At 27.2% G+C, this 16,770-nt stretch overlaps 1 protein-coding gene across 1 annotated transcript in view; it reads left to right on the forward strand.

Annotated features, from left to right (window-relative positions):
• Positions 1-7,153: 7,153 nt before the first annotated feature.
• LOC129965319 (periostin-like) overlaps positions 7,154-16,770 on the forward strand; it is a 46,726-nt gene continuing 37,109 nt past the window's right edge. The window contains exons 1-2 of the mRNA XM_056079172.1: positions 7,154-7,485; positions 16,422-16,534. Coding sequence (XP_055935147.1) covers positions 7,314-7,485; positions 16,422-16,534 — 285 coding nt within the window. The 5' untranslated portion in view covers positions 7,154-7,313. The remainder of the gene's footprint in view (positions 7,486-16,421; positions 16,535-16,770) is intronic.

The following is a 16,770-nucleotide window of genomic DNA, read 5'->3' on the forward strand; positions in this document are numbered from 1 at the left end:
ATCACAATTATAAAACTCCTTTTTATGTTTTGATATGACTTCAATATACTAAAACCTTCTACAATAACCTTCTACAAAATAGTACAAATATCTCCAAAATTGGTTCAGTATTTCTCGTGTTTTTAGGGTTTCAACATACAGACGCTTTTCGGAGACTTCATTTTATACTATGTATAGATAGCATACTGTTTTCATATTTAATTTAAAAATTTCAGTTTAAATTATGTATTTTTTTCTGTACATTTAATTTTTCCCTTTGTTGAACTTTTTCTATAACCTTATAATGTTAATAATAATCAAGATTTCAAAATATTTTAAAATTTTCTTTTCGAGTGTGGATATGGAATATTGTTTCAGCTATGGATGTCTTATTAAATTTTTTTGTTTATGCAATATGAAACGAAAATGAATGAAATATTTTCGGCTTTGCATGAATGAACAATAATTTCGCGGTGGAGTGAAGAAAATAACTTTTCTTTGACAATTTTTAAATTTGGAAGTTTTCATTGCTTTATAGTAGTGGAAAAAAAGCACCCTTTCTCTTATTATTCTTGAACAAATTAATTTCTTGTTATATAAATTTTATTTTCTGGAAACGTAAACTATTTAGCAAATAAAAAAAGGCAGTATTAAAAATTGCATCATAATTTATTTCTAAACGCTTTTTTATCCGTTTATATTTACTTAAAAGTTTTTAGTTCAGCGATTTCAGCTAATTTTTATCAAATGGAGTTTTTTTTTTTTAACTTTTTACTTTTAGTGTTCAGCAAATGTGTTTCTTAATTAGTAAAGAAACTGTATGAAGATTAATATTTATTAAATATCATTTATATATATATCATTATATATATATATATCATTATTATATATCATTATTTAACTTATTCCGTTTCATCGCGAAGAGAATCTTTTAATCCTTTCTCAAATAGCTGCAAATACATTGCCATTTCAATTATCTTTTCGTGATCTGTGATGGTAATCATCAAAATATTATTATCATTTCAAAACTAAAGATTTCAGTAGCTATGAACTGAAAGTTTACATCTAATTTGCTATGCAAAAAAATATTGCCTCGTTTTTTTATATTTGCCGTTATTCATTTTGCTTGATCACTCTGACTATTTTAAGTGATCGTTGTAAAGTTGATTGCTTCTTAATTGTTGATAATTTTTTCTCTTTTACAGAAAACATGATCCACAATTAAAGATTTTAATTTAAGATGTTTTTTTTTGCACTTCAAGTTTTATTTCGTTATTTCATATAACTTAAATAGCCAGGAAAGCTTTATGTTTTTTGCTTTCATAAATTATTAATAAAGAAATGGCCGTCTTTTGCAAAATATTTTGCATTCTTATTTTACAGTTTTCAACACAATTTAAAAAATACATTTTATAACATTTTCAGGGCATATAGAAGAACACTAAAATTAAATATATTATTAACTAGCCGCCTTTGACGACCAGCTATTCGCCTAGATTATGGATTGTGTTTTTTTTCATTTAAATTTTGATGCATAACTTAATATTTGTATTTCTCCCATGAAAATATTTTGAAGCATGAAATTACTAACGAAACTAAAGTCGTGTTAATTAATAATTTTACACTGTTCTGTTCATTGTATATATGAACTTTCATTGTAAGGATACATTTCAGGGTATCACAAGACTTGCAAAACATAATCTATTCATCTATAAACGTAATCTATTAATCTATTTTATAAATTTCATAATGCTCGAATTTCATTTTTTTTCAACATGTAAGCTGCACAGATATTAAAAGAATCTTCCTTTCTTAGTTTTTGTTAACCGAAGAAAATTTAACGATTAAATATTGAATGAAACAGTGAAAAGAATGTGAATCTAGGTGCAACAATCTTTCTTTGAAAATACAAGGAAAAAAAATACTTTTGCAAAATTATCAAAATTCAGAAAAAATTGGACGACTATTAAAGTGGCATCATTCAAAAGATGATATAAAAAGCTTTTCGGTTCTGTAAAAATTTCGAGAGTTGTATTAGAAAAATGCTAAAGGGTTCTTTAGTTTTTAATTAATTAAAATTTCTAAAAAAAATATTTACAAGATACACATTTCTATCTTCCAAAATATATTTCCCCCAAATCTGATAGCTCTAATAGCCTGTAAAGAGTGCCAGATTTGGAGGAAATATGTTTTGGAATGATCATGTACTTGTGTGTATATGCCATTTGCTTAAAAAGCTAGATATCAGTGAATGAATCTTTATTCATCTACCGAATAAAAGCAAAATCAATTACTTCCTTTTCGCAGGCTCTCTTATATTATCTACTGTAATTGCCGTAAATTTTTCATGGATGGTTAGTTCTATGCAATTTTGATTATCAGCAATACGTGTGGATGATTTATCCGTAACAATTTCGCAATTATGGTTGGATCATGCTGAATTTGTTGATACGTATTTTGCTTCAGTATTGATAATACGGATCTCTCTCTCTCTCTCTTTATATATATATATATAATGAATGAATATTATTTCAGCAGATGCGTGGCCGAATAGAAGAAACTTTTGAAATTTTAACTTCGCTTTATTTCATCCCGGGAGACATAATTTGTAAGAAGCAAATGATAAAAAAAGTCTATATCTCGATACAAGAGCAAAAGAGACAGAAATTTTTTCCCTTCAGTGATTTTACTATGAGGATTTCTTTGACAATTGTAAACTTAGGAAAGGGAATCTTAGGGTTCTTTGAAAGAATGTTGCAAGCATTGGGGATTTTTATTCCTTCATTCGGAGCGTGAAGAAATGCTGAAGTCGTCAGATTTCTAGAGCGCCCCCTGGAATTAATTAGGATTTGAATTAGATTAAGAGATATCATTACACATGCACACACACACACACACACACACACACACACACACACACACACACATGGGTGGAAGTGTTCTTTATATTTGGAAATAGAAAAATAAAAAAAGTTGTGAAGGATGATTTAGCATAAGAATAACTTTCATACAAAAGTTTTTCAATAGCCGTAAGAGAAGAATTTGATTAGAAATTTGGAATACAAAACTGAATTTAGATTTTAATTAGATTCTAATTTAGATTATTCTTAATCCAATAATGATTATAAGCTGGATATTAATTATAAGCTTACGACGTATCGTCACCTAGCATGATATAAATATAATTTAAAACATTCTACAAGATAGACCTTTGAACCTAGAATTGATACATTTGACATGCAGTTATTTTTTGAGCAGTCTGTACTCAAAAAGAAAAGATTTTTCAAAATTTTATTTATAATCCGACTTAAAAATTAAACGAAATGTTAAGATTTTCCCTCAATAAAGTCGGAGCATGTAATTGTATATAATTCGTTTTTGCATCAGTTTAACATTTCAAGAATCCAATAATGTCTGTTCAATTTATTCTCTAACTTTTATAAATTTTGGTTGTAGCCATAGTTTTTTTTGTTTTATTTATTGCGTTAATACATACGTGATGATAATAAATGAATTTTTTACAGACACGTTATCGTTGTTATAATTTAAAGATAAATTTTTAAAAATAATATAAAGATAGACCAATCATTTTATCGTGCTACGATATTTCAGATGAAAAATCCGAATCTCTTAATTTTTCTTACATGTGATAAGTATTTAGAAAGATCTCAATAGTTGCATTATTTACACCTTATTTCTTCTTCATAGCTCTAGTTCTTATGAAATTATAATGTGAAATGATGACTGGATTTCCTTTCATCTTGGGGTAAACGGACTATTTTTGAAGCAAACCGAATTTTTAAAAATTAAAATTGCTGCAATAATATAGGGCATCTCAACATTATGGTTAAAAAACTTTTAGGTAATGATAAAAAACAATCCTAACTCTAAAACAGTTTTAAAATAAAATTTAGAATTTATTTTTAACGTTTCATTATAATTAAGTTTCTTGTATGTTGAAATAAAAAACTGTAAATGATTAAGAAAAGGTCAATCTGAATGCGGAAGTTTGCCACAAAATGTTATTGAAAAATTTTCATATTTTTAAATTCTTTCTCAAAATGCTGATTCTAACATTAGGATGCAATCATATTATATTCTTGCATATATGTCAATAAAAAATATGCAGGAAATAAACTTTAATTTCATACAATGTTTATAAATTTACATAACCCGCTTAACTATGATAACATTTTTTTATTTCTAAAATGAATCGCTGTTTCATCTTTTAAATCAAAATTTGATTTTTTTTTATTTTCATATTTGTGTACTCATCTTACATTATCTCTGCTGTATATGATTGTAAACTTAACTTTAAAGGAACGTCATACAATCAGGAAAATTACAAAGAATTATTAAATATGTCTAGAAATTATGTTCCTATATTTGGCTGATATGAAATTTTCGAAATGGCTTTAAAGTTTCATCAGTTTTCATCAAAGATGAGCTTTGTGAATTTAATTGAAAAACATTACTTTGAAAATGCTGTTTAATTTCATGAAATATATTAATATATAATAATTTGATGAAATTTTTAAATAAATTAATCATGGAATTCAAAGTGAAATCGTCGGAGAAGCAAACTACAAAATCACTTAATTTAGTATGACAGTCGAAGGTCGAATGAACGCACCTGTCATTTGGCATCTAACCACATTTTGTCTTCTATGGTGACGTCATGTCTTTTTTTTCGCTGCCAGATCCGTAATGCTTTAAAATATTGATTATGTAAGCAATTTTTGATCATCCTGGAAAATTCTGAACTGACATATTTAGGCTCAAAAAAATGGAAAAAAATAATAGTAATTATATTTTGAAACTTTTTTATCCTGAATGAATCTAATACCATAAACATATATAGTAAAAAAATGAACTAAAATAAGTAATAATAATTGCATTTAAAAAAAATTATTAGTGAATAGAGAGAACATATTCAATTTTATTAATTGAGGGTCTCAACTGGTGAAGGCAGTTAAGTGCATCTTGAATTTTCTTAGACCTCAGAGGAGTGGAGGGTGTGTGTGGAAACATTTTGTCTTTTTTTGTAAAAATCATTTTTCATTTAAGCCAGCTATTTTAATCATAAGTAATGGACAAAAGGCAGCAAGATAATCCAGACATTAGGAAAGCTTAAATAAGAATTGAAAAAATTAATCGGTTCTTTAATCAAAACAAACATTATTGAAAAGTCTCTCATGATTGGAATTGTAATATCTGTTGCCAGAAGATATAGAATAGATTTTACATTAGTGTTATTTGAAAAATATTTATCATATATTCAAAAGAGGATTTCTTCCGCTCGTCCATAAATAACTTTGCAAACGGAAATTTTAAAAATTGCCTAAATTAGAATTACCTAAAGAATTAAATTATCTGAAGTTCAGAAACATATCGCTTTTGAATAATGGCGTTGTATGCCATACTTTTAATTAACATTGGCTCTGAAACATCCTGTAGACTAATGGTTTCATTTTTATTTAACTAGATAGTTGCAGTAATGGATAATGAGCAATGCATACGTTAAGAGCTGAATTTGAATTTAAAAGAAATCCCTCATGTTATCCATCTAGTTACATTCCATACATCTTATACTTCTAAAGTCACTGCATGTTGATTTTATTTTACACATCCAAAGAATGCACTGTCTCTTATTATCATATAATAAATATGCAGTTTAAGAGTTAGAAACTTCTACAATAAAATTTAAAAAAATGTAGGCAATAAAGATTCTCAATCTTTATTGCGAATTCTTTCTATCGCGTATACTTACAGCTGTTTTAAATTGCTCTCGAATTTCACGGACACCTCTGAATCGCACCTAATCGAATGTAATCATAATTAAATCATTGAAGGAAGTTTTGCAAGAGAAGATAAATTTAAAAAATAATCTCTTTCTTTTTTTAATTGTATCTTTTAAATTTCGCAAGAGATGTATGGATACAGTAAATTTCTTGTAATATTTCGTCATTTCCGTGCGCAGAATAAGCTTTTTGAAGAGAATTTCAAACTCAACGTTTGCATTTCCCACTTTAAGACTGTTTTTCAATTTATTGTAGATGTCTGTTTTATGCAAGGATTTTTGGGTTATTGTATTACCAACCAAACAGTGCATAACTAAGAAAATATTTACTTTTTGTTAAGTTGGCTATCACGACGTAGTATTTATTTTGAGCGCTGCATAGTATTATAAACAAAGGCCATTCATATTTCAACAGAATCATCGCATTTATTTGAGAAAAGGATGTATTATTGATGTATGAAATGTTATTAAAAATGATATGTAATGAATAACAAATAAATCAGAATATTTATATGCTCGAAAAGCGTTTAGCATAATTTTTAAAGTGTGCTAAGCGAAAAAAAAATTCTTTTGAATTTATTTTTGAATATAAATGGGAAAAAAATTCTTTAAAAAATTTTTTTGATGACAGTTAATTATTTTATTTGAATATGTAATGAATGTAACATTCTGTGAAATAATATTTTCTTCATGTAATTATTCTATTTTCCTCACAAAAAAATAACATTTTCATGCTAATGGCAACTTTGAGTTATTTTTAGATAATGATAATATATATATTTTTTACATTTCGAATTTTTATGCGAAAAATTTTATTCCGTAATTTGGAATTAATTATCAAAAACAATTTAAATGATAATTCAATTTTTTTATGTGTATCAGACAACCATACCCTATAAACAAAGAATGTATATTCTTAATTTCTATATAGATGAAATGTAATTGTTTTTTTATTTATTGTAAAAAATCATTCTTATTGAAAGTTATAATTTAGCTTGAGATTCAAAATTTTCATGCTTGCATAAAAGATAAAAAGAATTTTTTAAATAAAAAATATAAACGGAAAATTTTTAAAAAATGAAAGCGGTTCTGTCTGAAACATCTTGAAACATTCCCTACCGCTTGTTTGTTTACAAAAACATTTTCTTTAACGATTTCATTTCTATACAGCCAAAGGCATGTAAGTGACGGAAAATACACATAAAAGTGCAGACAGGATGAGAAACGTCCCTTTTAAAGCCTTTGTCTTTATTCACTCGCGTAACCTTGACAAATAATCTCAAGATTCACACAGATTCTTCGCATCGCTTCTTCCATGATTCACACAAAACTATTCACACAATTTGAACATCAGATTGCAAAAAGAAGACACTGTGACAGCGGTGGGGTATCGAATGAAAGGGCTTTTTCTAAATCAGTTGATGAACAACAGATGGATTAAGATAAACGACCAGGTAGGTATCTGACAGTATCCTTGTGTGTTTTTCCAAAGATGAGCGCACCGAGTTACTCACCTTTCGGCCAATGAGGCGTGATGTCACTTCCGGATGGTATGAAGGGGTTTCGTGCCTCTCGGATCTGTGTCCGAAAGCGAAAGATGATGTGGAGGGGTAAGATGCTGCTGTTATGGACGCTTTTCATGATTGCAGTGGAAGCGCAGGAAATTCGAATACCGGCGTATATCGGAAGAACGCAAAATAGACCAGGTATGATATTTATCTATATACGATGTATATTTTCATTTATTTGCTGGCTAATAAATATATATTTTTAGTTATTTGTCTACCTATGAATATATATATATATATATGCAAATTCTTAATAATTTACTTGTATATGAATATATATTCTCGGTTTTTTTGCATACTAATGAATATATGCTTCCAATTATTTGTATGCGTATAAATAAAAATATATATGAATACATATTTTCATTTATTTTTGATAGACAAAAGCTGCTTCTTATTGTAATTTGTGATATAAAATATGAATTATACGTTTTTGGATATAAAATATGAGTCTGAAAAATTCAAAATGATATTATTATTCAATAAATGATGGAAAAAATTTGAAATGTAGAGTTCAAGTACTATGTTGAAAATTCGAGAAATTATATATTTTTTATTAAAATGGTATATTTGTTTTCATAACCTATTCCGTTAATTTTTTTTAAAATTAAAGATCTGCAGATCTTAAAATTGCAACAAAGCATTTTACATATCGGTTATGTAGATATATAAAAAAAAACTGTAAAAGATAGTTCAAGCAATAACTAAAGGTGGTGCATTCTTGTATTTAAACAAAAAATGGATTTTCAAAATACAATTAAATTGCTTTTACATCATACAGCAAAATGACTAATTAAAATTACCGCTTAGATGCAATAGAATAGATGCAATTTCAATTTTTCAATTTCATTTCTTATTAAAAATATCTTATAAATATCCGTAAACGTTTAAGGATGTTTTATTTTATGGACGAAAAATTATTTAAGTAAACCTGAAATGCTACTGAACAGCCTATGAATTTTTAAAACAGTTTTATGCATCGATATTTTTCTCTAAAATGTATTAGAAAAAAATGTAGAAAATTTAGATTTATATTTTTATTTAGATTTAAACACTAGATACTCTTCGTGCTCCAATCATGTACAGCATAAGGTTTACGGAAATAATAATAAGAATTTCGTGTAATAAAATTCGTGTGCAATGCAATTTCTTTACAAATTAAATTAAAAACTAATGTATTATTACAATTATATTGCATTATATAGAATTACAAATTAAACATATTTATAAAATTTTATCAAAAATGAAAAATTAAAATAAGAATATCAATATCATTATTTTGCAAAATATTTATGTTTAATGTATCTATTTATTATGTTTCTAATAATTTATGTTTAAATATATCTGCGTTTATAAGCAAAAATGCAAGACAGGAGTTTAAAAATATGTGCAACTGAATTACTAGTGAATATGAACAAATAAAAAGGAAGCAATTAATGAAATATTAAAAGGGAAAGGATAAAAAAGAAAAATAAATAAATAAAGGAAAAGAAATAAAGCGTATGTAAAAAAAGTAAGCAAAATAATAAAGAAAAGTGAGTAAAACGATTTTATATTAAGTTCATTAAGATTTTACATTCTAGATTATAGAACGGAAGCAGTTTTATTTATATTGACAAATGAATGTGGATTTTGCAAAAGAAGAAAGAGGGCTTCGTGTTAGTAAAGGGAATCCATTCAATCCTTTGCTGAGAAAAAATGCTTTTACTGCACTGCCTTCATGTAGTAATCAGAAATTTTTTGCTCATTTTTCTGCTTTTTATCTAGTTTCCAGATCAGGAAAAAGCTTAGTTGAAAAAATTAAATGATTAAATTTACAAATCAAAAGTTTCTTTGGACATTATAGCATTTATTATTAATAAGATTATGACCACTTTTTTGGATGAATGAACTTATAATACAATTTTCATATTTCCTTAAAGTTTTGATTTCGCTTATCTTTTTTTCCCTTCCTTTTTCAGAACCACTAACCAAAGTTTTATTCTGCATTTTTTTTTTTTTGTGTGCAGCTGTGATTTGTTTAGAAAAACATGGTGATCAGAAAATCTCAAAAAGAGAATGTTTCTTTAGCTGGGAATCACTTATATAAAAAATTAAAAATGTTTTTGTTGCAGTAATTTATTTATAAGCAAAAAAAAATTATTATAATATTCCAAATTTGCAATTAAAATAATTCTCAAGTAACGAAACTCTTAATAAATGAAAATAGCGAAAAGTGAAATAAATGGTGATATATATATACAATATATGTAATGATATTTTAAACTCTTAATTTAATCCAAATTAATTTCCAAAACTTTATCTTAATTTAGCCCATCGTAACTTCATTCTAAAATATTCTCTTATTTCATGATCCAATTCCACTTTCGGTTTAATTAATTCCTCTGTAAAAATAATGCTCCGTCAGTACTACGTGTGAAATAAAAGTGATACTTTTGGCTTTATCAGAGGTCAAAATATGTATTTCATCTGCACGTGGCCGGAAATCCCATCTTATATAAGACGAGTAATCATTTGTTCGGCCCCTTCTGCTTCTTTCTTACTTCTGCTTTTGTGCCGAGGTAATGTTCAACCAAAATAATGTTTCATATTATTTAGAGGATTCGAAATATATATATATATATTTTAACGCTAATTTCAATTTAATTAATTTTCAAGATTTTATCTTAATTTAGCCCATAGTAACTTCATTCTAAAATATTCTCTTATTTCGTGATCCAATTCCACTGTCTCTACTTAATTAATTCAAGATAAGCTTTGTTAAATTGTTGAATCAGCTAAAATCTACTTTCCCACACTGCGCATGAAGAGGCAAAATAACGCTGATAAGGCTTTTTTAAAATCTCCCTGTGTTTCCCCTACATTCTCCGCGCGTCTAACGAAAATCCCTATCAAAATCTCGTAATATATTAGTACTATGAAGAAATGTTTTCCCTATCGAAATCATAGGTTATATAAGACCAGGGATAAAATGTCCAAGAGCTTTTCCCTCATTCCTTTTCAGTGTCGCTCTGTGTGCTCATCGCTTGTACATATGCTTGCTTCTTCAAAATGAAATAAAACGACGTCAAGAAATTATAAGTATCTTCACTGTCTTCAAACTGCATCATGCTTCACAACAAATATGTTACATATATATTCACACGAAATATTGCATTCGGCAAAAGGTAAAATATATGTTTTAAAATAAAAATAAGAAAAAATTAAATGTATAAAAAATTAAATGTAAAAAATAAAAATTTTTCACCATATGTATTAAAAATTGCTGATTCAATAGGCTAGTAATAGCCACCAAATTCAATTTTAATGGTAATGGCTTCATTGCATTGGAGATACCTCATATCTGTTTTTGAACAAATCCATTTCATTTGTATTTCAAGAAATTGAATTTCATGAAAAACATTCGAAGGTAAAATCTTTCATTTTCTCTTTCGTTCAGGGACTCATTCTCTGATGTCACCTTTTTACCACTCCAATCGATCAGAGTAAACAATCTTTCATATGTAGGCGGATTTAAACGGATTGCACGTCTTGCAGGAAGCGACTTAAATGATTTCTTAACAGTAGCCAATCTTTTCCTCGTAGCATAACTTCCCATCCACTAGCTGAGGTTAAGGTTAAAAGCTAATCCAACCCTTCATCAAAAGTGGGATAGGTCACAAAAAAAAAAAAAAAAAAAAAAAAAAAAAAACGTTTTCGGTACTTTTCATTTAATAAGATATTCATAATTTTTTTTCTTTTTCTTTTTTTTTTTTTTTCGTTGCATTTAAAATGAGTCTGAATCTTGATAGGAGTTGGACTTATGCCCAGTGATCACGGAGGTCTAAACATTTTCGCACACCGCATTTTAACAATGGACTTAATAGGTGGTCATTAAATTTTTATGGCTTTGACATAGCTGATACTTGACGTATTCATCGTAAAGAAAATAAGTATGGTGGAGTTTATTTAAATTTTAATGTAAAATAAAATAGAATACGTTGTGAAATGGTATAAATTTAAAAAAAGCATATATTTTTTACATTAAATACAGAAGCAATCACAATCGTCATCATAAGATCAAATCCATACATCATTTCAACAACTTTATAAATCAAATTATTTAATGAAGTAAGTTTTTAGTATCGTTATATTTTAAATTGACTACGATTTGTACGCAAAAATGAAACAATACATGCAAACAAATAAAAAAAATAATTTCGTGTATTCAAAAAGTAAATATAAAATGAAGGATTTGGCCTTTAACTTAATTTTAATTCAATCCCTTAACTTTTTATGTATTTTAGAGAATCTTCAAGTGGTTTACATGGTTATAATAATTTTGTGTCGAGTTTTTTTTCTTTTTTTTTAGAGTGTGAATTTCTTTGTATATTGTCCACCTTAAATGTATAATATCCTCCTTGTGTTTGACCTTAAAACTTTGAATCGCTGATTTATTTATTTTTTTATTTATATTAAAAACTACATAAATGAGATTTTTCTTACAGATAACAAAAATGTTTTACTTTCCGCCAATTTTCTGAAATCTTACCTCTTTTGATGCAAATTCAATTTACATTTTGTTACTAGTATTTCATTTCCATTTAACTGAATGAACAACTTATCGTAAATATTTCTCATGTTACTTAATTTGAAGATGGCCAAGCGTAATGATTAGAATTTCAAATAACATATTTTAATTTGTAAAGCTTTTTATATTATTTACTAACATGTCATTCTGATTAGGACTTCACCAAAAATATTCAGTTCTGACCCTGCTCAAATGTCAATTTCTTTATCATTTCAAAATTACAGTCTTTATTTACATATTTTTAGTACAGTTCTAAATTATTCCAATTTTAAACTATTTTTTATTTATAAATAATAGCAAATTTGTGGTTAATTATTATTAATCATCGCTAATAATTCTTATTTTCAAATGAAAGGATTGATTAGAATGTTCAAACCGTCTCTGAACTGTTTATAAATCAGACTGATTAAGTAGAATGTGGTTTCTCAATTTTCTAAATAAACTGTGAAATTTTTTTAGATGATTAAATTGGATTATAAAAAAAAACTTCAATGGAATAAACTCTAAATCCACCATTATACATTGTAGATAAAACAGTTGCAAATTCTGTCTGTTGAAAGCTATAAAATGAGCAAATTGACAGTGGCATTTCATTTTTATGGAGAGTCATCTAAACGCGTAGCAAAACTAATATTATAGCAAACAGAATAATTTGTATCCATTAGTCAGAAAAGAACACGACATTTTGATAGTAGTTTATATTAGTCCTACATGTGTATTCTTGAATTGAAAATAGCTTTAATATCAATGTCATATTAAATTGTTATCAAATTTGGGACCAATGTGACTGTCAGGCGAATGATAAGCAGTTGTTTCGCTAAGAGTTAGGATTTATGTGACATACGCCTTTCTGCATGTATATTTAAATAGTAAGTATCTTCTTATTCGTGTACTTATTTGGATAGTTTATTTGACGATAACATAAATTCAGGAATGTGGACCTTTGAGGTCAAAGATGAAAGTTTGTCGTGAGTTATTAGAGAGAGATCCGAAAGGGTAAGCCGTTTTTCATGTCGTGAATGTGACGGGGAAATGAAAATTTTTTAATGGAGTAAACGTTTTACTCCACACCTACACAAGGTCGAAGGTGTGTAGTAAAACTTTCTGTGAGAGAGCTGCGAAGATATTAATGCTATTCCAATGTACGGGTTCAATAAACGTTCATCCTTGTTGAATGAGACCTCACCTTGAAGTTTCTCCGGGATGCAGATTGTTTACGTGACCCGAAATCGCGATGACTTAATGAAAATACTGCACGATCTTCTCTGAATTGTATTGTGATGAAGCATCCACAATATTACACTAAATGTGCATTTTATTCGTTGTGTATCTTTCTGTATATGTATTTCTACGGCCTTCTTGACTTGTCAAGGAGTATTCAGGAGAATTATCTGGATTTGATGAGTTGCTAAAGGAATGTTGCGTGTGAGCTTTATAGGAAATCTTAACTTATAGTGTGTTTACTGTTTGTGATGAATAAGTATTCATAATGAAATTTAAGGTGTACATACACACTAGAAGATTTTTTTTCAAAATGTTAACTTTAAAAATCCAGTTTTCTTACAGTAGGCCATTAATATATGTTTAAACTCATTTCAGTGAGAAAAATACATATTACATTAATTATTAATTAATTAAATAATATTAAATGAGCTAATTAGCATATTTTTTTTAACATGATATCTTAAATTCTAATTTGTACAGACACGCAATTGTAGTTGGAAGTTATACCTAATACTAATCTTCATGTTGTCTGTCTCAATCAAGTTATAAAAAAAAATATATATTTTTAATAATTTTTTCATCAACGATGAATAGAAAAAGCGAGATTTTTTCTGTCATTTTAACTTTTAAATAGCTATTAAAAATTTATTTCTATAAATATAAATTTGATTGAGGCACAAAACATTCACTGTTTCATACAGATTATTTTGATATATAAATAATTGTATTTGGTTCATTTCTTGTTGAATTATGATTGTTTGAACGAAGCAACATGGTGGAAAAAATATCATTCTTCATAAAATGAGTTTAAAAAAACCGAAACTAGAGTTTTTAGTGAAAGTGTCTCAAGAAAATAATTATAACTCGAGAAATATTCCGAATATTGACAACATCTTGGTATCGTTTGAAAGTTAAAGGATCAGAGAACATTTTGAAGCAATAAAAATAGATTCGATATTTTGAACGATTTTCGAAGTTTCAAGTGTGTACGTACACCTTAATAGAAAAAAAAATAATTTATTATAATTTTTAAGGAGATATATGATGTTTTTTGATATCTATTAAGAATAGATATCAGAAAAAAGCACAAAATACAGTAAGTAATTAAAGAAAAGTAAAGAAAAAAAGAAAGATTAAGTAAAGAAAATTGTTTGAAAGAAGTCATGTAATCTTAATTCATGCATTTTTTTCCATCGAAATTTGAAAACTATTTTACTAAGGAAACATATAATTTTCCATTGAAACATTAGATTTTGTTTTTATTCTTCTCTTCATATTATAAAATAAAAAATAATTTAGGAAATACATTTGACTGTAAAAAAGACTTTCAGTCCTGTAATATTAGAAGAATTAGAGAGCAATAACTATTTTTAAATGAAAACTCCTGTTAAAATGACTTGATAAACTTTATTAAATGATAATATTTTGTGAATCGAATAATATATGTGAATGAAAAACTATACCTTATTTAATAATTTAAGAAAAAAATTTCGTTTTCGTTATTTTATAACCAGTATTCTTTTATGTTCAGTTAGATATAAAGATAGGACAAGAAAATGAAGCAACTTTTACTTTCTCGTATAAGCATAATAGAGAAAGTATAGTAAACGTCAAAAAATTTGAACTGGAGTTTTTCTCCACGTTTCAGACTTCCTTGAATTTGAAAAACACATATTTGGAAAATGTCCGTCCGTCTGTCTGTGACAAAAATAACTCAAAATCTATTTGAGCTAGAACGATTGAAATGCAGTCTTTACAACAAATTTGGAGATTTGTATCAAATTTTGAGTAAAATCTGTTCGGAGGAAATCCGTCTGTCCACCTGTTCGAATATAAGTTTATACGATGTTTGTAAGGGTTCTCTTATAAGGTCCTCATAAGGATAGAAAAAGTGCATTAAGCACATAAAAAGCACATTCTAATCAAAGAGTTTTTGCGGAACATGACACTAGATACCTTTTACGGGTGTTTCAGAGAAACTTGACTAAAAGAATATATTCTACAGTTACCTTAGAAACAATTTTTTCAAAATTTTTTTCATATCTGTTTCTGGTTTGGTTCTCCTTTGTTCTTCAAGAAATGTGAATAGTACCAATGAAATATGGCAAACGATTATAAACTCTAAAAGGCTGAGTAATTTGCATGAGTAAACATTTTGAGGAAATTGTGCTTTATCTTAATCTTGATCATTTATATTAACATAAAACACGCCGCATTATTGAGTCTTGTATCTTCATTAATCAATTTTTTTTGCAAAACATCTCTCAACCATTTCATAGATAGCTTAGGTGTCTGACGCAAATTTATTTTTTCTTATATTCTCTCTCTGACAGAAAAAATTTAATTATAAACAAAGATATATTTTCATATTTCTTACCATTTTTCTTTGATAAAAATTTCCGAAAAAAAAGCATCAAATTTATGCTTTTTATTTAAATTTATACGACATTTTGATTTTTTTAAAAAAAATTTCTCTTTATATCTGAAAAAAAATTGCTTTATGCGATTAATGCATGTGAGCATTTTTATCTACATTCAAATTCAGTTGATATTTAGACGATATTTTTTTTCTCTCCTTTCAATGTTATGAATTTGCATAATATTTTTCGCTATTTTGCTATAAAAAGTACAAAAGATAAAACGAAGTAACTTTTTTGTTTAAAATTCCGAAACTTTGTACATATTAATTATGCTTTATGTATTTATAACAAAATGCATGAAAGTTAGATAATATTTAAAATACAATGGATTTGCAACAAGTTTAAGGGCACTTAGCGCTATGAACTTAACACTTTTAGTACTTATTATTGCAAATTTCTTAAGGAAAAAACAGCAGCAATCAAATGAATGCACTAGCTTGAATAAGTACTTGGAATCACTGTAATTTTAAGTTATAGCATTTTCATTTTCTAACAATGAAATATATACAAATAGATGGAAGTGTAATCATTACATAATTTCACCTTCAAATTTTGAGGAACTTCTACCTTTTAATCTTCTTGCATCCAAAAGTACCATATTTAGAACTAAGAGTGTTGTTTGGTCTATGAAGAAAATCGAAAATATAATATCTAGATGGATGAAACTTGGCATAATCATGTGAATTATAGACGTGTATTCCATTTTTGACCCTATCCACTAAATGGCTGAGTTTGTTTTGTTTGGCTATTCTTACGCATGGAATGAGATGATTCATAAATGCAATGAATTAAATTGTTGAGTTTTATTATGTAATTGATTCATCCAAGATGCTAATTTGTATCTAATTTTGTGTTTACAGTGATTCGTGTCGTACCATCTGACAGTTTGGTTATAAGAGTAAGGAAGCCTGACATACCAATTTCAGGGAATGTTGGAGTTTTGAATAGAACATCCAGCATCACTCGAATACAGGTAAAAATCTTACTTCATATAAGAACATATCTTGGATAGTGCAAAAATTTGAACTATTGTTTCGAAAAAACTGAAATAAATGTTTTTTATTTGAGAATTCAAGAAGTTGATCTATAAGGATTTGAATGAAATTTAAATTATTCCAAGGGATGTCTCTATTAATTTTCAATTGCAATGGGAGTCGGAATGTATGTTGTGAATTTAACCTATTGAATTTTTTTCTGTCTAATCCACTA

Source organism: Argiope bruennichi, chromosome 1, assembly GCF_947563725.1.
Source record: "Argiope bruennichi chromosome 1, qqArgBrue1.1, whole genome shotgun sequence".
Taxonomy (NCBI): Eukaryota; Metazoa; Arthropoda; class Arachnida; order Araneae; family Araneidae; genus Argiope; species Argiope bruennichi.